Here is a 26199-nt window from a genome sequence, read left to right as displayed (position 1 = left end):
CCTACTCTGCTATTTAGATCTCCAACAAGGACCAATTTTTCATTGTGTCAGTTGCTTTCTCTAAAGCCTCAAATTCGCCCACTTCTACCTGAGTAGAACCTTCTGTGGGACCATAAGCACAAATAAGCCTCATTGTCCAGTTTTCTATTCTGATATTTGCCCATATCACTCTACTAGAAATTGCCTGTCATTCAAAGTAATTAGCCTCGTATTTAGTGTTGAATACGATGTTGAATCAAGGAAAAGAAGGAGTATGGCTACTCCTTTTCCTTGATTGTCATTGCCTGAATATAACATTTTCTATTTATTGTTGAGAAAGATCTTACCAGTTTTTGTCTTTTTTGTTTCAGTCGCCCCTATTATGTCGATCTGGTACTTATCTAATTCCTCAGCTAGCTCCATTTCTTTGCCATTCTGCCTTTTTATGTTGATAGTACCAATCTTGAATTCTAATGTTGAGTTGGGGTGTGTTTTGGGATTTGTTCCAGTATCTGACTTTTCACTGTTTGCCCTGGTTCCTTGGAAAAAATAAGCTCCAGCCAGCATGAAATTCTATCATGTTGTACCATCATTTTATATTGTGGTTTAAGCCAATAAGAATACAGTTTGGTCGGCTAAATCCCAAATTGCCAGTCTATCCTCCTTCGTTCAGTATCCATGTAGATACCTAATAGGGTGCACCACGAGAAGATGCAGACTGGACATTAGGTCAGAAGCCCTGGTCGATTCTCCGCCTTCCTTTAAGGCTATGTGGAGGTCTCCTCTCAGTTATACAGCTTTGACACTTAAGCACCGTTGTATCATGTCTTTGGTATTCCTTGTCTCCAGTTGTAGTATGGTGTACTGCACTCACAGCATAGGTGATAAACTGCTTGGTATTTGAGTGGACTATGTCAGGCTAAATAGGCCAAAGTGTGGATTGTATTATGAAGGCAGTGAATGATGTTTTGATATTTTATTCTTTGAGAATTTTAAGCCAGCTCAATAAATGGAGCTAATATAGAGAAGAGACATACATACTCTTTAATTTTCTCATTGTAAGGAGTGCATTGATAGTGCCAAACTATTTTGAGGTGATGATCAAGCTAATATGTAAACAAATATATCCACCAATGCATAACTCTGGACACATACGAGCAACTGAATTGGATAACCAGGATCTCACATAACAGTGTTTGTTGGCACTCTTATTCATATACTTTCTGTAAGTCAACGTTTTTCTTAAATTTCTTTTTGAAAATATAAAAGTGTGTAAAAATATTTTCGTATTTTGCACATCTGAGACTTTCACAATAAAGAAGAATCTAGCCTTGTCCACATTAAAAAAAAAAAAATTACAATTTAGAATGTGTCAGAAAATTATCTTTACAACCTTAAACCAATATGAAAAGTCAGCCAGGAAGTACAGAAATACTCTTGTTCCATTTTACAGAGAAACCTGTTTTTTTTTAATGTCAAGTTTTGACAAGTTTTTTTTCCCTCCAGATTTTCATTCTTCTCCTAAGTCACAATGAATCCACAAGATTATAGCCCAGTGAAGGTTTAGAATTTGTTATCACTGATTGCTCTCATCGAGACCATCCATACAAGCTTGGTATAAGAAGTTTATGGAAACAGGTAACATGGAGCACAAATAAGGAGCAGAGCCCTGGAATGTCTGAAGAAAATGTGGAGTGTATTCAATAGGCCTTCGTTCCAAGTCCACACAATTCGATGTCTCGTGAAAATGTTTGAAATTGCAACTGTTGCAAGAGATTCCTTGATTGAATCCTGTGTATGGATGGATGTGCAGGGGAAGAGGAGGAAGCACGGCCGGTCAAAGAAGAGATGGTGGAGTAGGACTTGAGGATGAAGAAGTTGGATGTGGCTACAGCCCAAGACAGGAGGTTGTGGAGGAGACTCACTACAAACAGCAACCCTACTTAAGTGGGAAAAGCTGCAGAAGAAAATGGCTTTTTCTTTTTCAAGTATGGATATGTATTCCTGATTGCATGCCTGGTCAGTGTTTTTCACCACTGTGCTGTCACCGATTGTTTCATTTAGCAATTTTCTGAATTAATTACTCCATACTTCAAGGATATCTGTTTTTTTCCAGTTTTCATGTAACCTTTATCATCTCTAATTCCTTTTACAACACTCTTTCCTACATTTCTGAATTTCTTCAACAACCTCCAGAATATCTTGCCACCTTCTTGATATTTATTTTCTATGTTCTTACCAAAGTCTTCTCATGACCTTGGTTTAGATAGTCTTACAATGTTTAGCTTTCTTACATTTGTTTCTGTATTCTCTAAGAGCACAGGCTGACTTATTTGCAAGGAACTTTTGATATGCTTTCTTCTTTTCCTTCACTGCTTCTAACTTCTTGTGTCCACCATGGAGTTCTGATTTTTTTATCCTTGCAGACAACCTCACCACATGCCTCTGGTTGAATCAATCAATGTTTTCTTCATGGCCTGCTACTGAATCTCCAAGGTCTGGTTCCTGTTCTCAAACTCTTTCATATTTTCTTCAATAATGTTTGTGTTTTGTCTATAGTTCACATCTGAGAACTACTCAGTTTTTATTCACTAAAACTTTCTTACATGTTCTTTTCAATATGAAATGCAATTTCATCATGCTCAAGACTAAATGGTGATCATTTCCAATTTCAAATCCTCTGTACACTCTAGTGTCCTGCACCAGAGAGAAAACATCACTATCGATAATAACAGTCAATGAGACTGTTCTTATTCCTTCTTCTCTCCATGTGAATTTGTGCACATTTTTATGTTGGAACATGGTGTTAGTAATAACCAGTCCATGTCCTGAATAGAAATCCAACAGGTATTTGCCATTATTATTAGCTTTGCTCTTTTTTCCAAATTTTCCGAAAACATTTTTGTATGTCTGACAATCATTTCCTACTCTGCTATCTAGATCCCCAACAAGGACCAACTTTTCCTTTTTCATTGTGTCAGCTTTTCCTCTACTTCCACCTTAGTAGAACCTTCTGTGGGACCATAGGCACAAATAAGTCTCATTGTCCAATTCCCCATTCTGATATTTGTCCATATCACTCTATTTGAAACTGCCATTCAAGAAGATTAGCCTCATATTTAGTGTTGAATACTATGGCTACTCCTTTTCCTTGATTGTTATTGCCTGAATATAACATTTTGTATTTATTGCTCAGAAAGATCTCACTAGTTTTTGTTTCAGTCATTCCTATTATACTGATCTGGTACTTATCCAATTTCTGAGCTGGCTCCATTTCTTTGCCATTCAGGCTTCTTATGTTGATAGTAGCAATCTTCGACTCTGGTGATATTGAGTTGGTGTGTTTTAAGATTTGTTCCAGTAACTGATTTTTCGCTTTTCACCCTGGTTCCCTGGCAAAAGCAACAGGGGCCTTGTTTAACCAGGTGACGGCCCAGCCAGCATGAAATTCTATCATGTTGTACCATCATTTTATAATGTGGTTTAAGCCAATAAGAATACAATTTGGTTGGCTAAAACCCAAATTGTCAGCCCATCCTTGTTCGTTCAGTAGCCAGAGATACCTTACAGGATGCTCCCCGAGAAGGCGAGGATTAAACATTAGGTCAGAAGCAGCAGATCTGCTACATATTTCTAATATCTTCACATTTTTATTATGATTCTATCACTGATAACCTCTGTCAATTTGCCTAATTGTTCTCAGAACTATTTTATTACTAACCCAATTCTCAAACCAAGAAGTTAATTAGTTTGAATACTATCTCGTATACAGCTAATTTAAACCGATTTTAACTAACTTTCTTTTATTTGATTAATTTATTCAAATAACTCCCTACCATTAACTTTGCTCATTCACTTGTCTATTTAGTTCTTTAATTTGCTTTATTCACTAAAAAATTATACCTAAATAACATATACTTGTTTCAATGGAGAAGTTACTGAACAAATTAAAGAACTGTGGTTGATATTTATCATGTTCCTGCCCCTTTTCACAGTTTTTTTTTTATTGTTGATTTTCACACGAAATTTCAGATATTCAAATTAGTTTGAGTCTCGAAGACCTGTACAGGATTTATTCAGGAGTATAACATCATCTACAGAAAGTTACAAAAATTTATTACGTAATAGCTTTTGTAAGCTACTGAGAAAGGATAAATATGAGGCAAATTCTATATAATGGGATATATTTAGGGAATTCAGCTTTTATAATTTATATAATACTGCAAAAAACCTTACCCTGTGTTCTAAAACAGTGCCATACTGAGAAAATTGTTGCAACACATATGAAGCTGCAGCTGGAAGGAATCTACAATGAAAGAAGACATTTAAAAGAATCTACTATTGCATAAATACATGCAGAATTACAGGAAATTCATTACCAGATAATAATATAGCTTTAACAAGTATTGTGTATGTACACTTGAGAGTGGGTTTGTTTACTGTAGGGAAGGAAGTTAGGTGGTAAGGCTTATATGTTGTATTAGCTATTCATAGCTGTAGTTTTTTTAAAAGGAAATTACAACACAGAAATGACTACTTAAAAGCCACAAAAAGAATGTGCCATTACATACAATGTCACTGATTCACCTACATACAAATTAGTCAAATGCTTTCCCAATAATACAACACTTTGTTGTATTATTGGGAAAGCATTTCCCAATAATACAACATAGATGTTGCACAAATTGTAATTTTTCTAATACATCGATTTTTTACAGAAGGAACATATCCTAAAAATAAAAACCTCATACACATATTTCTATTTTCATTATATTAAATTATTGTATAAAGAGTATAAGCCCAAAGGGAATTAACTCGCTCATTGTTTAAGCAAAAGGAGTAGAATTGTTGAAGCCAAAGGCGATGCCTTGAAATCGGCAGATTCTTTGATTGTTGTTTACCAGTTCAATCTCAGGTGACTTTCAAGGTCAGTACAGAAAGGGGTGGCATAAATCAAAAGGAAGTTCCAAAGGCCACAAAATCAGATTAAGGACGTGAAGATTGAAATAAGGAAGTCAGTGAAAGTTCGAGAATCATGAGTCACGAAATGTTGTCCGGGGTTCTCTTAACTACATGCAAGCTTTGTGCGGGAACATAAGGGGTTCCAAACACTTAACCCAAGGTTCAGGGGTACAGGTGGATATAAGGCATGGATCCTATGAAACAAGACTCTTTTTTTCATTTTGGGCAATCGTAACCCCGTGAGTTCAAGATCGAGAGGGGTCGTTAGTCAGAGGGAGAAAGATGGAGGTCCGTCCACTGAGAGCTGCTCCACTTCACAGTCGGAGATATCCAGAGGCGATCAAAATAAGGAGAAACCTAGTCAGGTTGGTCCTAAAGCTCTGCCACTCTATCAAGTCCGTGCATGCCACAGACCACTGTAGTTCTTCACCGAGCTGTTCAAGACGCCAGAAAATCTCTCCTTGTATCCCGCTAGCTGACGCGACAACTCATCGGTGTTCTGTGACTCCGAATGAAGAACACGGAAAGGAGAGGGAAACTTGAAACTCCGAATCGAGCAGAGAAGGAAGGTATACAAAAGATGAGAAGAAACCCATGTGAGTTTGTCTATTCATTTAATTTTTGTGATGTAAGAGAATCCCCTAATGAACTGATACGATATTTAGAATAAGACAATGATAACTTACGTGCGAATAATGCTAGTGGATGTGTATAACTGTAACCAGATGTGAAACTGAGCGCAGTTAATTTCCCGAAAGGCAATTTGAGCTAAGTGATTGAATTGATATCTATATGTATTCATGATAATTCTATGTTAATGTGTTTTCCTGTTGTTTATGTCGTAAGATTAATTAAGCTCGAAGTTAAGAATTCTGCTGATGTGATTATTTATATTTAATTAAGTGGATATGAGAGAGGTGCATAACTGAAACTGGAATATGGTAATTGTATGCATCTGTAATATTTGTATGTAAAGGTTATTACTTGTTTGTGATGTACAATTTGATTATTGAGAATTAAGTGAACTATTATGAGAGGATACCTTGAATGATATAATTGATTGCATGATTAAAACTGAGTTTTTTTGAGGGTGGTCTTCCCTGATTTTATGTATTGTGAACAATTATTCAATTAGTCATTAAATATGTTTGTTTATTATTATAATACAAAGGTGTCATCTGAATTATCTTTTGCAATGCACTGATTCAAAAAATTTAATTTGAGCCTATAAGCGGGAACCATAAGATAAGAAGGTAGTTGAGATAGAGAACGCATTTGAAGCCATGACTGTAAACAAACCTTGGTCAAGAAAGGATACATAACTGATTAATTAGTATCTACTGGGGGTATGAATATCTTCTTATGTCATTAGAACTTTAGCGCAGTCAAAAAATAAATAATAAATTTCTAGATCTTTGGCATAAGAAGAAAATACCGAAGGTAGAATTTAAGAATAAGAGTAAATAGAGTAGCAAGATAAAGATAAGGATAAATATAAAGGAAAGAAAAGTAACATTTTTACAATAGCTATAATATAAATTTTTTAATGGTACAGTTGACGAGAAAGTAAAAACATCTGTACATTTTACACCTTCACACAAACTCATCCCATAAACTGGATTTATAGAAAGCCTGTATAGAAAATATCACACTCCAAGCACACTGACATTATGGTCAGTTTTTGCTTCCTCTCTGTTCAATGTCCCATTTTAAGACACTTTAAACCTTACTCAAGTTGAATTTCCTCCTAACAGTCATTATCTCCACTTCCCCCACAGCAAATTACTTCTTGGAGACCTCTGAAAAGAAAGCCTTAGACTACACTGTTTTTCTATGCTTTGTTGATGTGTTCTCCATATGGCTATGTGGCCTGGATACTCTCAACATTTCTTAAACATATGTAAGCAATCAATATCCCAGGATTCAGTTCACCTTAGAAAAGGAAAATAAGTATCCTCTTCCTAGACACTTTAATTACACATCAGCCCGATGGATCCCTGGTATGGTCCATTAAAAAAAAGATAAATCAAAAAAAAAAATCCACACGCACTGGTAGATACAGTCACCTCTCCCATCCTGACAGCATGGGATTATTAAAACTATAACATGGATAAATTAATTAGTTCAGATAACAGCACCTTCCAAATGAACTTGACCACAGTCACAAAACCTTTTTAGCTAATGGCTATAATTCTCACTATATCCAAAAAAATATTCCAACCCCAAAACAGAGATTACACAAAGGTTATTACCATTCTGTATATCTGAGGCACATCTGAAACACTAAACTGAAATCCTAAAAAATACAAAACCAATAACAGACCATATAAAAATTGGTATCCCTTATCCACTTTAACAGACCAGTCACAGTCCCTTGACCTGCCAGGCATTCATAACAGGTCCCTTAGAGTTGTATGCTATCCTATTATGGCCAAACAGGCAGAACAGCCAGAATCAAAATTGCTGAAAATAAGGACTATCCATTTCCACCACTATAACCACTCAAGACTTGTTAACTACACACTGAACAAGATATGCTAAAAGGTCACGCTACACCACCACCACAGCATTATAAATACGAAAGAATTACTTGAATATGCTTCTGCTTAAGATCAATTGATTGACTGGTTTGGGGTTTTATGGCATAAGGACAGCACATTTCGCTAGGACACAGGTTACAGTAGTACACAAAGTGTTGATAAGTAAATAAATAAATAGTTACGAAATAAATTAGTGAATAATGTAAAATATACGTACAAATTTTACTATCTACAGTATCAACATATAAACAAATCCATAATCAAATATCTTTGAATGAATAAATGTTTTGAACAAAATCTAAAAACTTCATGCAATCTATCCAGGTCTGATAACATCTGGCTGAGTGTATAGGGCTTGGCCAGATAAGTAAAAATACCTCCTCTCTCTCTCAATTTGTTCATAAGTGCTTCCTGCCAGGAGTACTACCATTGGTCAATTAACTTTGATTTTATAATCTGTGTGTAGTCAGTATAAGGAACCATCAAACAGTATGTCCAGAAAGTATGAACTGATCTAGCAGCTGCATGTGCAATGTCATTGCCCTTAATTCCAAAGTGGCTAGGAATCCAACACAACCAAAAAATGAAATTGAGGATCTCTATTTTTTTATAAGAGTTGAAGCATCTCACCAAGCATGAGATGTAAATTATAAACAGGTGAGGAGAGAGCCTGTGAAGAACTCAAAGAATGTGTATAAATTTTACATTTTTGTAGGAGTTTTCTGTGATATGCATAAGTGCGAGCTGAATGGCATGGAACTCTGCTGTATAGTTACTGCAATCGTGTAGGATCTGCTGGCAGACTGTAATGTTAGGAAATAGCAGCACAGTCAACAGGGATCTCAGATCTCGAACCCTCGGTATAGATGGGCAGGAAATCAAAATGGGCTGCTGTGTGCATTGAACAATTAAAGGTAGACAGATGAGAATGTGTGAGACTTCTGTAGCTGACAAAGTGAGAGGTTGTAGGATGGATACAAGCTTTCCATGCTGTTTTGTTTGGTGCAGGTAATGTTGTCAATATTCATGCCAATAGCCTTTTTAACATGCATAGCAAAGGGAATGGCGGCCTCATGTGCATGATACAGGAGAAAAGAGAATCCATTGTAGGATGGTCTGGAAGGGACTTCATTTTTAGGGCATAATTAAGAGAGAAATGTTTTAGTCTAAGTGATAGAGGGGATTCATTTTATTCAACATAAAGATTTTGAGAGGGTGATGTGCAAAAACCACCAGCAGCTAATTGGATACCCTGATGATGGATCGGGCCCAACCATCAGAGCATTCCCTTGTATAACTGTAAACCTGGGATCCACAACGAAGCTTTGAATGTATGAGTGCATGTTAATGCAGAGCAAGGAACATTGATCAACATCCCATTCTGTAGAGGACAAAGTGCAGATGATTTTCAATGATTTTTTGCACTTATCCTGAAGATGACGAACGTATGTGAAGAATGTTAGCTTTCTGTCAAAGATGAATCCCAAAAACTTGGCCTGTGACTACAGGGAATAATAGTTTGTTCCATTGCTTAATCAGGATTGGGGTAGAGTGTGCATTCTGGGCAGAAGTGTACACAATTTTTTCTGCAAATAATCTGAACAAAGAGCCCATGAAGAGACATTATCGATAGCTTGTTGAAGTTGTCTTTCATATGACCCCTCATGTTAGAGGAGTGAGAATAAATTGTGGTCATCGACATAAAGGCAATTGCCTACTGTTGGAGGAAGCTGTTCAGTAACTGAGTTCACTTTAATAGTGAAGAGGGTCATACTTAAGACAGGGCATTGAGAAATCCCCTCTTCTTGATATGGCTGAGATAACGTGCTTCCCACTCGGACTTGTAAGACATGGCTGAAGAGAAAGTTCTTAATAAAAAGAGGAAAGTACCCCCTCAAACCAAGATTAAACAGGTCTTTTAATATGCCATAATCTCCAGGCTGTGTCATAGGCTTTTTCCAAGTCAAAGAACAATGAAACCACGTGTTCTTGTTTCAGGAAAGCATCTCTTATACACTGGACCAAATGATTCAAGGTTGAGCAGTGTCTACAAAAGCCACATTGTGTGGGGGGAAAGAAATTTGTTGCTTTCTAAGTACCAGAAAAGAATCGTGTTTGCTATTCCACCCCCCCCCCCAAAGTGTTACACAGGGAGAAAATCTGAACAGTTAGTAAGAGCAATGGGATGATAATTGCTGCCCTGGACTGGATCCTTGTCTGGCTTTGGGATAGCAATGATAATTGAGTTATGCCAAGAGTCTGGAAACACTTCATAAATATTCTGTTGTATAGCAAGAGAAGGAGATCCATAGAATATGGAGATGTTTTATCTCATTAATGTATGCCATCAGGGCCAACTGTGCTAGGGTGAGAGAGGAAAAGTGCTCTTTAACAAATGGCCAATTGTATGGTAATTAATAGCTATGGGATTAGCAACAATACATCCAAGTTCCAAGGTAGAAAAAAAAGGGGGCTCTCTATCTTACTTATCTTCTAGATTTTATCCTAGACAGTTTTTGCACTGGCTGTGTGATTAATCCATGATGTCAATTTAATCAAGGATTTTTTCTAACCTAGATGTCTCACATAACATGCTTTGACCAAAGCAAGTTTAAATGCTATTAAGTTTGTTGTGGTAGGACATCTACAAAATATATCCCACACTATCTTTTCTTCAGATGCTTAGTACTCTGCATTCTACCAAGACTTTGAATGGAGTGGAAATTGGGATGATGTTTTTGGAATTGCTGTGGATGCTGCATGGACAATACAATCTGTTACATACTTCACCGATAGGTGTTTGGCTGACTGCATCACCATTAAATTTTTTAAGTTGGGGAAAATGTACTCCAGTCAGCCTGTCCATTTTCCACATGGACATCCATGGACTTCACATGGTTCCTGTGAAGACAGTAATGATAATGGAAAAATGATTGCTTCTGTATGTTTTCTTCGACATCCCCTTTTAGCAGTGGAAAATTAACATGGCAGCAGACTGTAACATCAATTGCAGAATAAGAGCAGATAGACATATAGAGAAAGGTATTTGCTCCATTATTAATAAGTGAGAGGTCATAGTTGTTGAGCATTCACTCAAATGATACGACCTTCAACTAACAGCTCTATCATATCTCTCATATTGCAACTGCCTCAGCCCATATTCCAAATTGGTGACGTTAATGGACATAACACTCTGTAGAGTAGCACCAACAAGAAGTATGGGCTGAGGCAATTGAAATATGAGAGGTATGACAGTGCTGTTAGTCAAAGCAAAAAAGAAGAGTAAGGATTGAGTCTTCTGCCTCGGTATGATAGGACAGAACTGAGGAGAAGGGCCATGAATTGTCAATGAGAAGATTGTGCAGGAGGAATCGTGTGCAATTTATTGATGTATGGAGTGAATTTAATGGAAAGGACTTATATATATGCCTGATGGAGTACATTTAATTGGCTTTGGAGTTAGGTGTTTAAAGTATTATTTAGTGAGAGTGTGGTAATGAAAAACCAGGGAAACTAGAGGTATTAAGGAAAATAAAATCAAGCATGTGTGTGTGGCCACCCCTGTGATAAATGAGCATGTGAACAATGATTATGAAAGGCCGAATGGGATTTCACAGGTCTCCAAATTGAATGGGTTGGAAATGACATTACGCAAGGGTAACTATGGGCACAAAGGGATGTTAAAATGCATGTACACAAATGCAAGAAGCATCAGGAATAAGGGTGAGGAGTTATTGTTATTGGTAAGCTTAACTTAGCTAAAAATTAATAGGCATCAATGAGACCTGGTTGACTAAAGATGATATAGTTACAGGGATAGAATGTAAAAAGTATTGTATTTTCAGGGAGGATGGAAGGAACAGGACAGGAGGCAGGGTATTGCTGATGATAGCTGCAGAATTACAACCAACAAAATCAGAAGTTAAAGAGGATTTTAGGTCTGAGGAAGATGGTTCACATTTGAGGCTGTCTGGTGTAAGAGGCAAATAGGACAAATACATTGTTAGGTGCTGCTATAGACCAGGAAGTCCACAGAAAGATGTAGATGCCATGTATCGGCATAATAATAAGTATAGGCTGAACAATTATTATGGGAGTTTTAACTATGGGGACATCGACTGGAGGGTGGAAAGGGGAGCATGGTAAGATGGAAGTGGGATTTATACAGTTACCAAGGGATAATCATATGAAACAACAGGTTAAAGAAGGGACAAGGAGTTTGATGGTGTTGGATCTGATAATAGCATCCAAAGTAGACACTCTGTTTCCAATTGGGGAGAGTGACCCCAATTCTTGTTCTGGGAAGTTGGCAAACGTGGAGTTCTCTGTCAAGAAGGGGTTTATATTCAACTATAATGCTGGTGATTATGAGACTCAGGAGTCATCTCGTAACAGCACCATGGCTTGAGAAGCAACAAGGAAAGAATGTCAGTAGTGCACGCAAGTGATCAGAGATTGCTTGAGGGTAGCAATATCAGACCGCATACCCAAGGGCAGGAGGATAAACCAAGTTGGAATTAAGTGGATGAGTAGGGATATAAAGCAAGAGCTGCAAAAAAAAGAAAACATTGTAGAGGAAATATAATGAATAAAGTGATCAGCACACTCATGATCAGTACAAAGTGCAAGCAAGAAAGGCAACTAGTATAGCAACGAAGGCTAAATCAGACAGAGAATTAGCCAAACAGGTCAAAGTAAACCCCAAAAGAATTTTTTTTTTTTTTGTTATGTAGCAAGTAAGAGGGAAAATGATTATGGTAGAATGACTAAACAATGCTCATGACAGGAAGGTGATTGAACCAAGAGAAATAGTTGAGTTGCTGAGTGATCATTTTTCAAAGGCATATCATCCAGGTGGTGATTTTATAGTTGAAGTTACAGAAATGCATATCCACATTGAGGTAGAGGAACAGGAAGTGTTAAAAAATACGAATGTGAACTCAGCATTGGTACTAGATGGCATATCAGTCTGTGTACTATGTGAATGTGCAAGAGAACTGGCACTGCCCCTTACGAAGTTGTTCAATCTAAGTCTCAGCTCTGGCAGAGTTCTTAGGGAGTGGGAAGAGGGTAAGATAGCACCATTATAGCTCCAAGACAGAGGTAGCAAACTACAGACCAATTAATTTATCGGGAGTGGTTGTAAAATTATTAGAAAAGTTTGTGAAAGGTAAAATACAACAGTGGGTGGATAGGGATACAATACTATATAGTGGGCAGCATAGCTTTGTAAAGGATAAGTTCTGCCTTAGTAATTTATTCACATTTCATAATAAGGTGACAGTGGAATTGGATAAAGGTAATCGCTACACTATGATACTGCTTGACTTTGCCAAGGCATCTGACAAAACACTGCATGGAAAACTATTATAGAAACTGGAGCAAATGGGAATGCATATGATGCTAGTAGCATTTGGTGGTTGACGGACACCAAAGAGTAGTATATGGTGGAGTGGAATCTAGGAGAATGATGGTGACTACTGGAATACCTTGAAGGTTCAGTACTAGTGACACTACTCTTTAATTTGTATATCATTGACATAGGAAAAGATTTAAGAGGAGATATTCAGTTGTTTGTTGATGATGAAAACTGTGAAGAGCAATAGTTGAGAAAGGTGATGTAGATAGCCTACAGGATGATTTAAATAAATTGGAGTTATGGGGCAAAGGATAATGATTGTCAATTTAATGTTGCAAAATCGTAAGGTTGTTTCAATACTTCGGGTTGAAAAGGTTACATACAGTGTATCAAATTGATGGTACTGGATTGCAGGATGATGAGGCTAGGGACTTGGGGATAATGGTGGACAAAGATTTGAAGTTCAGAGGGCATATTGCAAAAGTTGGTAAAATAGCTCAATGAATTGGATGTTGAAAAACATGTTAACAAGTAAAGATAAGTTATTATCCCTCTTTATAAGGCCATGAGATTTGGCCACATCGTGACTACTGCACACAGATTTGGTCACCTGGGTTTCTTGAGGATCAGGTGGTAGAGAAGATTCAGAGACAAGTGATCAAGATGGTGACAGGTCTGTAGAATACTCCATACAAGGATAGGTTGAAGGTTTGTGGGTTACAAAGTTTGGTTGATAAGCAGAGGAGAGGGAACCTGATAGAAATTTTAAGATATTAAAGGAGTTTTATATAATTGATGCAAATGAAATTTTTCGATATATGACAAATAGAGAATTATGGGCCATCCATGGAAGTTGTGTAGGAGTGTGCAGACCAGATGTTTTGTGCATGGAAAGTGGAACATGTCCTTCACACACCACGCATTTCAGATGGCCCCACAACCAAACATCACAGGGGATTGAGATCAGGCAACAAGGTGGCCATGCTATGAGAAATGGATGACTAATCACTCTGTTCTGTGAAGTGTTTTCGTAAAGTTCGTGGTGCGACATCCTGCATGAACATAGTAGAATGAAGGCATCTTCGCTGCTGCAGTTGGGGAACAAAAAAGTTGCAAAGCATCTCTTGATACCTAACAGCAGAGACGGTACAAGTCTCTGGTCCCATCAGGTGAAGTTCTTCGAAAAAGTACAGACTAATAATAAATGATGCAGTGAAACCACAGCACGCTGAATTTCAGTGTGTGTAATGGGATCTGATGGAACACATGTAGATTATTTGCCACTTGTGTGAGTTAACACCACCTTTCAGATAAAAATGTGCCTTGTCTAGTCACAAGATCTTCCATAGCCTGGCATCATCCACCTCCATTCCAGCTAAGAACGTCAAGGCAAACTGAAGTTGAGTTTCTGCATCACCATGAAGCAAAGGTTGAGTATGAGAGATCTTGTAGAGGAAAAACCACAGCATTTGATGAGGAATTTTCAACACAGTATGGCATGTCCTGTTGCCTTGATATTGCCTGAGTACTGCTGGACCCTTGTGCGTTATTCATTGCATGTTCCATGACGGTAGTTGCAATTTTGTGAACTTGAGGAATAATCTATTTACACTCTTGTCCTGGCCTCACTACTAAAGATCTGCCATTTTCAAATCGTAAAATCATTTTTCTAAGATTTTTTTTATTGTCACTGAACCATTTCTCCTATCCCTCAAATGCCGGAATTCTTGGAGTGCAGAATTAGTATTGCCGCGTTGTTGATAGTAAAGCTTGGCTAGCAACATACGTTCCAGTAAGGTGAGATCCAGAGCACTTCAGTCTTATCAGAATGACACAAATCCATTTTGGTCCACCAACTTGTCAGTAGAAACAGTGAGATTATGCAAATATCACATGATTCTAAACACCAAATGTTCACTGATGGTAGAATTTTATACATTTTTTTTCTGTAAATCAAAACTCCATGTTCCAGAGTGGGCTAACACCAAGTTTGGTTGAATTTCGTCAATACATTTTTGCTACAGGGCTCTGAACACCTCTTTAATTATGACCAGGAAGTGGAGCTTGCTAGGAAAAGATCAAGTTTTTGGCAAATTGGAGGAGATTGTCAGGTATTCTGGTAGGGAAATTAATGATCTGTGATAGATCATTGTTCAGTGAAACTGAACAAGGGAAACCAAATTGAGTTGTGGACATTGATGTCCACAGGAAAGATGACCTCACTGCTAGGGTATTTCAACTGTTGAAAGTCGAGCATTAGAGAGAGAGATAGTTGAGGTCAGTGTTTAATGGAGTTTAAAGAATGACAGAGCATACGAAAAGGACAGTTTGGTTTGGTATGGAAATTTCGAGCCAAAGCAGATCAAGGGGGGGGGAGATTCAAAGTTATGCAATCTCTAGCATGGTATGGTAGTTCTGACAAATGTACAAATGCAGCCATTGTGGCAGAAAGAACTGTGTGATGCACGCAGTTAAGGTTGCCAGGTGATGTTCTGATAAGATTAATAATTCTAGTTTAGATGACGGTAGGTAATGGTGTACATTGTTTATATTGCTGTTTAGATAACAGATGTTGGTGAAGTGGATGCAGAAACTTTTTTGGTAATAATTAATGTTGGTGGATTGTTTTGTTTTATTTATTTTTGAACTATTTTGTGGGAGAATTTTTGTAATCCACAGTAAAATCTAATTTCTTTGGGTTATGATCGACTGTGTTTCTTGAGAAATAAATAAAAAGGAAATGGGGCATACAATAAGAAATGACAGACTTGTTAGCATACTACCAACACATATGGAACCCAGTCTTCTGGCCATAAGTGGCCTTCACAGTTTCTCCCTACACCCACTGTACTTTAACTCCTTCCAGTCATGAACTTGCAAAATAAGTTCCTACAGGATTTGACACAAGCTGACTGAGAAGCCTCCAGGTTTGTTACTAACTGTTTCAAGTGCTGTGCACTGACCGTTTTTCTTCGAATCAAGAGATGATTGCAGCTGTAGTGGGGTATTTTGCAGATCTTACTGAGAACCACTATAGGGACGGGATAATGGTGCTGGAGCATCTCTGGAATAAATGTATTAGTCTTGAGGGAGATTATGTTGAAAAATAAAAATAATTTTGAAATTATAAATCCGTTTTTTCATCGTTAGGCCAAGAACTTTTCAGACTGCCGTCGTATCTATTAGTCATTTTTTCGAGTTAGTTAAAAATAAATGATTGGGGGGAGGGGTAAATTTACCAATTGATTGAAAGTAGTAAGCTATAAATTAAGGAAAGTATCAACAGACTACATAAATTCTACATGTTTAAAGTTTTCCTTGATAGAATTATGATTTGCACAAAAGCCATCATATCAAAAATATTATTTGGTATTTTTCTTTCTTTCTTCTCTCACTCTCTTAAGCTTTTTCAGTGATTATATTTTAATTTATCAATCATGCGAAATAACATGCATAGCCTCAAAACTGCTGATTTCCTTTAGCACCTACCCTCTCTTTAATATATAATGATCTTTTTTGAACTAAAACCTGATTTCCCAATGCAATGACATAATCAGTGGGTAACAGCATTTCCCCCAAATTGAGGTCTAACAAACATACTTTCCTGAAGTGTGGCTTCTGAAATTTTTGGAATACTTCCATAATATATACAATGCAAGTCTATTTTCCTTTGGGGAACCATAAAATTCTGCCACTGTTCTGTTGTCCAATATGCACAGTACACAGAAAAGTTTTGTAAATCCTCCTTGCATACACTGCAATTACGTCTACCCAATCCATTGCACTCAACAGCTTTGGGTGCAATGGATTGGGAAGCATGAGTGCTAATTGAGCAGGAGAGAAGTTTGTCTACATTTGATTGTTTCAATCAGATTTGTTGATTTTTCTGCAACTGTTCCAGGCCACAGTGCAGGCTGAGCACGAAGTCTGAGTTTTGAACTAGTGGAACTTGTGATATACTGAATTTTTTCAATAACTCCTTGCTGACTAATGAACTAAAGCTGGGGAAGTAGGCAAGGATTTTGTGTAGAATAGGGAATTTCATTCCAGAATTATTTCTGTTTTTCAGTTAAAAAAGGTGTTTGGACTGGAAAAACAGAAATAATAAGAGTATGGAAACAAGGAGTGGAAATAGTCTCCCCCCCCCCCCCAATACATGCTGCCTCAAGTAATTATCTCTCAGTAGATGTATAAATTCTATTTCCTTCTTGCCACATGATCTTTCTTCCTTCCAGTCTATATCTCCATAGTTGAAGTCCCCATAATAATTATTGCCCTGCACCCAATGTATTAATTTGCTAATGCATGTCATCCAGATCATCCATGGCCTACTGTGAGAAGTGCATCAGAAGGAGGATAGTAGAGTATTGCCCAGATATGATAATGCAGTATTGAGGAAAGCAGCAATAATGAATGACATGATAGCAAGAATGTGCCCTGCAGGATCTGGAATATATACTGTAGATGCTTGGAGTGCATTTGATGATAAGAGCTATATGCAAGAAATAGACTGCATTTGAAAATGAAAGGATGTAGACATCTGGAGATGTTTCCTGGGCAAGTGAGAGTGGACAGCAAAACGAGTTGCCAGGTGGATAATAACAGGGATTGCCTCTTATAGGAATAGTCAGTTAGGAGATGGAGAAATATATTGGAAGGTCAAATGGAGCCTGGAGGGAATAATAATAGGTAAAGAAATGATGACAACGACTGATGTTTCTTTATACAAATACTAGGGTTATCAGAAATAAAGGAAGTGAATTGGTGGCAATGATAGCCTCAGCCTGCCCAAAGATCACTGGAATCAGTGAAACATGGTTGACAGAAGATAATACCCTGACAGGAACAGACGGGTGTAGTATATTTCGACAGGACAGGAAGTGCAAACGAAGTGATGAACTGGGTCCTCTCAGAGTGGAGACTTTTGGAAGAGAATGCAACCAACGATTTTGAAAGTATGTAGTGTGAAGAGGGGGATGGGCAGGACAAGATAATAGGACGTTGCTATAGGCTAGAGAACACAAAGGATGAGAAGCAGGAAATTAAGCAAATCAGTTAGGCAAGTGCAAAGCAAATGATCATTATGAGAGATTTTAACTATAGCAGCATAAATTGGGCAGAAAAAACAGCATACAGCAGTAAGGAAATGGAATTCTTGTGGGACATGTGTTTGCCTAACACATGTCCCACATTTTCTTGAGTTTATGGGATGAAAAACCCGAGTTTCCAGGAGAAAAAACCCGCTTGCCAGAGATCGAATAACTCAGGAACCGGTCAAAAAAAGGCTTAGAAAAATTTCCTCTAGTCGCCGACTAGACTCGAAATCAAGTCTTCCTTCATGCGGCCAAGTGCCGTGGTGTGCAAATGCCACATCCACTGAGCTACACAGGCTCATGATATACATTTATAAACCTTATTATATATTTTTAGCCTGCTGTCAAGATTTGCCTTTTTGTATCCTTTTGGATATTATGGAATGATCCAAGGAGGAGGCAAGAATAAGAACCACTACTCCAGCCCTGTGAGACCTTTTGAAGCTCCAATAAGACACTAGTGGGTATACTTCTGCAGATATAAAAACTGTTAAGGTTGTTATATCTGCCAAAGTATGCCTCTTTGAGAAACAAGCACCTAATATTATGGTTTTATGTAAATTTTCATGCATCTCCTTGTTTAATTAGACTGTGGGACTCAAAATTCAATGAGGCAATGATGAAGGAAGATGTGATTAGTAAAGCCAAATTGGTATTTTTAATCACTAGATTTTGATGAATCTAGTGGGATCTTCAGTCTGTGAATTAGCAATTGTGTAACCTGTATCTGCAACTTCACATTGGAAGCTTAATGAAGTGAAACAGCACAGGATTAAAAATATTATAATTCTTCCAATACTTAATTGTAGTCCCAGAGACATCTTCAGAAGGTACAATAGGAGACTTGTAACACACAAAAGCAACACAAAACTAAATGAACAACATGAACAATAAACTATACTCTTAACAGGTGCCCACAGAGTGTGTCACACCCTCTGTGGGCACCTTTGGGTGTAAATTGGGACCTCAAAGCATCAACATTTACCATATTTTGGGATTTTCATGCAGTCATATTTATTAATGTTAGGCTGATTTTTGTTCTGTTCAAGTTTATGACATTATTACAGACTAACATCAAACGAGGAGTAAGGCAAGGATGTGTGTTGTCATCTCTTCTTTTTAACATATACTCAGAAGCCATATTTCAAAAGTCTTAAAAGGAATAAAGGAAAGGATTAATGTAAATGGTGAAATCATCAGTAACATCCGATATGCTGACACAGCTCTCCTGGCTGACAATATTCAGGATCTTCAAAATCTTCTAGAACTAGTGAATGAAGAGAGTAAAAAAATGGGATTAAAATAAATATCACCAAAACTAAATTCATGGTCATAAGCAAGAAATCAATTCTTAATTCAGCACTTTCTTTAGATGGAAACAAATAGAAAGAGTGGCGAAGTTTAAATATCTCGGATGCTGGTTAAATGAAGATTGCAATCCAGAAAAGGAAATAAGTTAGAATTGAAATGGCAAGAAAAATTTTCTCGGGATGAAATCAACACCATGTAACCGCAGTTTAAATTTAAAGCTTAGAGTATGCATGGTTAAATGCTATGTATGGTCTGTACTGCTGTACAGTGTAGAAACTTGGACCTTGAAGACAACATCAATAAAAAGACTTGAAGCCTTTGAGATGTGGTTATACAGATGAATGCTAAAAATCTCATGGACAGCAAAAACATCCAAGCAGGAAGTACTGGAACAAATGGGGAAATCATGTGAACTTTTAGATACCATAAAAAGAAGGAAAACTGCATATCTTGGTCACCTACTTCGTAATGAAAAATATAAGATACTTCACAGTTGATTATAAAAGGAAAGATAAATGGAAGACGAAGAAAATCTTGGCTGCAGACATCACACAGTGAACTGGCATGAACTCAGAGTGGCTGAGGATCGCTCAAAATTTGCCAAGGTGGTCACCGACCTCCGATAGGAGATGGCACTCAAAGAAGAAGGAGGCTGTTTTTCAGAGCAGCTGCAGATTCTAAAACACTAAATTAAACCTTATTTTCTTTTAAAATGTGTCAAATTTAAAATCCAGTTCAAATAAAAAAAAGCCATCTGTATCTATAAAAGCATGCCAGTTTTGCTCTGCTAGGAACAGATTGTTATAATCAATGCAGCCATCAACTGATTACAGTCAGAGCTTTCAGCTATTCTCAGCAATAAACTCTGTACTGTTCTGTCTGATATTACAGAAGCCGCTGCTGAGAAATTCTTAAAAATAAACATATCAAAAAGGATAACCGCCTTTTGAATTCTAAACCCATGTCTCAAGTTCGGCCTCTTCATACAATCGTTAACCTGTTGTCAAAAGGGCTTAACAAAGCTGCTGTTAGCACCCCAAATTCAGCCCAATTTTCCATTCCACCTAAAACAAGTACTGGCATTAAACCTGATGTTCAACATGGAATGTGCATTGTGTAACTTAGCTCCAGAAAAATGGCTAACAACACCAGGCTTGATGCAGCTCGCATTTTTCTAGTCCATTAAGGTCCTTGTCCCCCCCCCCACCACCACCTATCCATTTTGAAATTTCTGTTGAAAATCTAATTTTGCTACAGGAAATCCACATCAACATTCCCTTAAATGATACACCTTATCACTTTCTTAAAAAAAGTTTTCCTCCTCATATCACAGATCTATTTCCTTTTGCAATTGATTCTAAATATTTTTCCTGGAAGAACATACCTCTACTGGCTCTCCCCTTTCATCACCTCCAGCCAATTTTTTCATGGAAGACTTTGAAAAACAAACTCTTGACATATGAAAAACTCTCCTCTATCACCTCAACAATCTTCACCCTAGAATCCAACTTATAACTGAAAGAAAATTAATAACAGTCTAGCTTTCCTAGTCATCTTGGTAACTTGTCCTTTTCAGTATACAGGAAACCCACTCACACTTTCCTGTGATCCCTTCCCCTCAACAATATGGTATTATTAAAACACTAACCAACAGATCCTACAATCATCATTGTTCCTGCAGCAGATCCAATGGCTACAGTTCCCACAGAATCAAATCTTCCCCAAATATGGCCTTCTCTCCCAAAGGATTTTATTAATGCTATTGCCATTCCCTATGTCCGAGGCACATCAGAAAAATTAGCCAGATTCTTAAAGAATACAACCTATGCACAGCTTTCAAATCTCACTCGAAAGAAGTACCTTTATCTGCTCTACAAGAGACCAACTCCCTCCCCTTGCAGTGCCTGGTGTATAAAGTTCTCTGTTAAAGCAAGTTGGCTTACTAGACAGTAGGCCAACTTATAGACCATATCCAGAGCATGGTCTGCAAGGCCCAATTGACAGGAAGATCAGCCACAATCTGCATAGAAGAATTTAAGAAATACCTACAGTTGTGACTATGGTCAATCGGGCCTTGCAGATTATGCTTTGGATATAGCTCATAGAATCATCTGGAAAAGACCACCACCACCATACTTCATCACAGCAAATTTAGAAGAGAAAGACTGTTTTAAAAATCTACAGCTGCTCTCAAAAATCAGCCTAACCTGAATAAATATGGTTGCATAAAACTTCCCAAAATATGGGAAACACTAATACTGCAAGATCCCCATTTACATCCCAGGCCATTAACAGATGGTGGCCTACCTAGTTAGGACTCTCAATCTTTCATGCACATTTCAGTTAGTTTTCTGTGTTGCCTTGTGCATGTGTGTTACAGGTATTGTATTACTTGTATTGTACTCTACTCCCTGAAGATGTCTCTGTGACTGAGATGAAATATTAGAAGTACACAGTATTGTGAATCCTTTCTCAGTGCTGTTTCACTCTATTAAGCTTCCAACATGAATTCCTCCTAGCATCAGGCCTTAACACATGGTTTCTGTAAATTATTTTTTTAAGCTTTTTGCAGTTGCTTGTCATTACTTCAATTTCATGGTGGTTGTTCTTGATTGAGAAATTCTTTTTGACGTAGAAGGTATTCACACTGAGAGAAATTTACATCAGTATACTTTTTTGCTTCAACTGTATTCCATTCTTTCCTTTTGTTAGCATGAGATGGTTCTTCACTGTTCTACTGAGGCTCAGAACAGTTCTCCATGAACTGTTCTGAGCCTCAGAAGTGCAATGATCCACAACCTTTTCCATCTTTACATTTTTTTTTTAGATTTTGTTTCTTCATTTTTTTAAGCTTGTCTTAATTTCTTTTATCTATCCTGAATTTTTTTAAATCAATTCATTTTTCTGTTTTGTTGATCTTCTCTGGATACAGTTCTTTTGGATTTCTCTTTGAAGAAAGTTTCATATGTTTGCATTTGGTATTCTCTCTGCTCACTAGTTATACTAAATTCATTACTATTAATTTTAACTAATGATGTTCCTTTCATGGTTGACAGGGAAGGTGGTAACAGGAACAGTCCACAAAAATGTACAATATGAAAATTCTAAGCTAGCAAATCAGTATGGGTTCATAGACAACAGAGAAAAATGCAGGAATGTTCAGTTATGTGCCAAACTAGCGAAATAAAAATTAGGAGATAAATATGAAGGTTGCAAAATATTTTCAAGGGTGCTGAGATAGCTCATAAACGAGGTAAAAAGGAACAAGATGAAAATCAATCTAGCTTATGGTATATATGTTACTTTAAAACAAATTTTAACATAAATATGAGAACTGGGTTAAAAACAGCTGATTTGTGATCTGGTGACACAGATGTCAAAACAGTATTAAACACGAAGACATCAGTTTTATAGTTTTAGCAAACACATCTGAACCTAACCTAACCCAAGTTACAGTTAGGATAATGTAGCCAGGAATGTGTGTTGGAAAATCAAAAAGTAAGAACACAAATCAGACATCTGTAAATTATGAAGCTAAAGTAGATGCAAGTGGTTCATAACCAGTCATAAAATAATGTTAGAATGTTATTATCTTATGCAACTTTTGAGGATATATAAATTCCTGCAGTATGGGAAAGCCAAAAATTATTTTATTCCAAGTGATTTCAAGTTCTGGTTGCTTGGAAACAAAGAAAGTCAGTAGACTAGATTTCTTTAGTTTCAGAAAGCTAAAAATACAATATGTGAAATTTCAATAAAACCATGCTTTTATACTCTCTATGAGTTTAACAAATAATGTCATCTCTTCATACTCATAGTGTGTGAAGAGATGATATTATTTATTAAACTTTATTTTTCATATTTTATTTATATTTTATTTTAAAAAAAAAACTTTATTTTTAAAGTATTCGATAATATTTTATATAAGAAATTATGCCACATACCCAAATACTGTCACCCATGTTTCATCTAACTGAGTTACGTCTGTAAGTTCCTCACTGAAATATAAAAACTGGTAATTTTATGCAATGGTCTATTCATTAACAATATATTAAAACCATTAGATTATTATAAAAGATTAGTGCTTTATGTTCATATGAGCAGTTGTATTTTCCCCATGCATAATTAATAAATTTCATTATCAAATTTATCATTTAGGATGAATGCCAGCTAAAATAATTATACACGAAAATGAATCAAGGCAGTATAGTTTTTGTCCACCAAACTTCAATTATTATCCACTAAACTATAATTTTATTTTATTATTTTTTTTTGCCATTATTCATGATAATCTTTCTCTATAATTGATGATACAATATACCCAAGAAACGAATTAATGCAGTATAGTTTTATTATTATTATTATCATCATCATTATTCAGGCCTCCATGGAGGCCAAAGACTCATCGTGGGAGGTCCTTCCTAAGAACATAGTCTGTCAAGACTCACCGAGGGGAGGTCCCCCCCCCCTAAGAAACACAAAGTCTATCATACCACTCTTTAAACTCGTTGACCGTTCTCACTCCCACCACTCCATCAGGCAATGCATTCCATGGTTCAATCCCTCCATGCAAAGACACCACTCCTTACCCTCTTGCTCACAGTTTCCTTTCGTAACTTCCAGGGATGGCCTCTAGTCATCACTCCTTCCCGCTGTTCAACCAAGCGAAAGAACTCCCCAGTGTCAACCCTGTAACCACCTCTCAACAGTTTAAAAGTCTCAATCATATCACCTCTCCTTCTTCTATCCACCAAACTCTGCAGTCCACATTCCCTCAGCCGATCCTCATAACTATCCTTGTACAGTCCTGAAACCATCTCTGTCATCCGTCTTTGTATCTTTTCCACAGTTAATTTATCCCTTTCAAATCGTGAGGACCAAATCTGAGAACAATAATCCAAGTGTGGTCTGATCAGAGTCTTATACAATGGAATGATAACCCTCTTATCTCTGCAGGTCAGTGTCCTCATAATTGCAGCAATCCTCTGTGTTACCTTCACCACCTTTGCAATGTGTCCCCTAAACTTCAGGTTTCTATCAATCATCAACCCCAGATCTCTTGTCTCCCCTACTTCCTCCAGTATAACTCCTCCCATAGAGTATGCAGCATCCCATCGATGTTTCCCAAACCTCAAGACCTTACATTTTGCTGCATAAACTGACATCCCCCATTCATTTGCCCATCTATCTAGCTTATACAAATCCTCTTGCAGGGCTACCATATCTGCACTATTACTAATAATCCTTCCCAGTTTCGCATCATCCGCAAACAACTGAATATCCCCTTGCAATGTCATTGATATAAAGGTTAAACAATATAGGTCCTAGTACTGAGCCCTGTGGGACCCCACTTGTAACCCTCTGCCTCCTTGATACTGTTCCACCATACACAACTCTCTGATACCTATCAGACAGCCAATCCTGAATCCAGTTGACCAAGGTTTTGTCCACCAAACTTCAATTATATCCACTAAACTATAATTTATTATTATTTTTTTTTGCCATTATTCATGATAATCTTTCTCTATAATTGATGATACAATATACCCAAGAAATTAAAACTACTAGAAATCATAACAGCATTTTGCACTTACAACTATAAATTAAAAATACCAATAAATTATATTATTGGTTTCATCCTTTATCCAAGTGTAAGCAAAGTTTATGTGTGAAGTCACTCCACAACTAGGCTACTTGTACATATATTAATGACTTCACATCAATTGCATTAGTATCCCATAATGCAACATACATATCCTTACAGATGCACAATGCTATGCATTGTGGAAAGGGCCACTACCCAGACCGGTTTCAACCTTCATTCAGGTCTAACCAGAGGGAGCCAGACCCTGGCTCCCTGTGGTTAGATCCCTAGAAATTATATTCTTGGTATCATCCTTTACCCAAGTGTAAGCAAGCAAAGTTTACACGTGACATCACTTCACCTGAGGTCAATAAAGGTCAAAACTCATCTGGGTAGTGGATTCTATGCATTATGGGACCCTTCCATAATGCATAGAATTATACATGCCTGTAAGGATATATGTGCTGCATTTTGGGATACTAAGGCTATTGATTTAAAGTCGTTAGCCTCTTAATACAAGTAGTCCAGTTACGAAGTGACTTCACGTGCAAACTTTGTTTGCTTACACTTGGTTAAAGGATGGGACCAAGAATATAATTTCATCTTTGCATCTTTAATTTATAGTATAACCAAATGAAAAAACTTTCGAAACCTAAGAAAAATGTTGGAATTTGCCCATACTAACAGATTAGTTATTACCAATACCTGCTTCCAGAAACACCCACGAGAGACCTATACTTGGATATCTAACACTGATAAGTCAAGGCACCAGACTGATTACATCCTGGCTCTCCAACAGTGGAATACAAGCATCTCTGATGCACATACTTGTCCTGGAGCAGATATGTGGTACAGACCATCAGCTAGTAAGAGTCAAAGACAGAGAGACGCCAAAAACTTCCAAGTCAGGCACATCCACTAGACTGGATGTTAGAGTAATTCCTAGTGGATTCACAGAAGAAACATCGGTTGGATGATTTTTTGGAGACGAATTAGGAGAACTTACCAAAAATGCCTTGGGAAGGAGTCAAGGTGATAATACAGGATACAGCCAACAAGTATCTCGGTCCAATAAGAAGATCAAGAGATCCATGGATATCAGATTCAACATAGGAACTAATCAAAAGAAGGCAGTTGGAAAAACAAAAAGACACAGGAACTTAAGAATATAAGAGATTACATACAGAAGTCAGAAGAGCCATAAAGCAGGACAAGGAAAAGTTTTATACTAATGAATGTAAAGAGATAGAGTTCCAGACGAGGAGGCACAATTATAAAACAATGTTTTATTTAGTTTGTGACCTAAAGCACAAGTTTAAGCCCAAATTGAATGTCATCAAAGACAGGAATGGAGTATTACTAACAGATGAA

At 37.2% G+C, this 26199-nt stretch overlaps 1 protein-coding gene across 1 annotated transcript in view; it reads right to left on the bottom strand.

Moving 5' to 3' along the window:
• Nup35 (nucleoporin 35) overlaps nucleotides 1–26199 on the bottom strand; it is a 216224-nt gene that overhangs the window by 78427 nt on the left and 111598 nt on the right. Inside the window, exons 7-8 of the mRNA XM_090407437.1 lie at nucleotides 23189–23242; nucleotides 4216–4285 (exon numbers count right to left, since the gene is read on the bottom strand). Coding sequence (XP_090263563.1) covers nucleotides 4216–4285; nucleotides 23189–23242 — 124 coding nt within the window. The remainder of the gene's footprint in view (nucleotides 1–4215; nucleotides 4286–23188; nucleotides 23243–26199) is intronic.

This window comes from Typopeltis vanoorti, chromosome 17 (assembly GCF_054136105.1).
Source record: "Typopeltis vanoorti isolate ZY-2024b chromosome 17, IOZ_Tvanoo_1.0, whole genome shotgun sequence".
Classification (NCBI taxonomy): Eukaryota; Metazoa; Arthropoda; class Arachnida; order Uropygi; family Thelyphonidae; genus Typopeltis; species Typopeltis vanoorti.
This window is presented reverse-complemented; position numbering and strand designations above follow the sequence as displayed.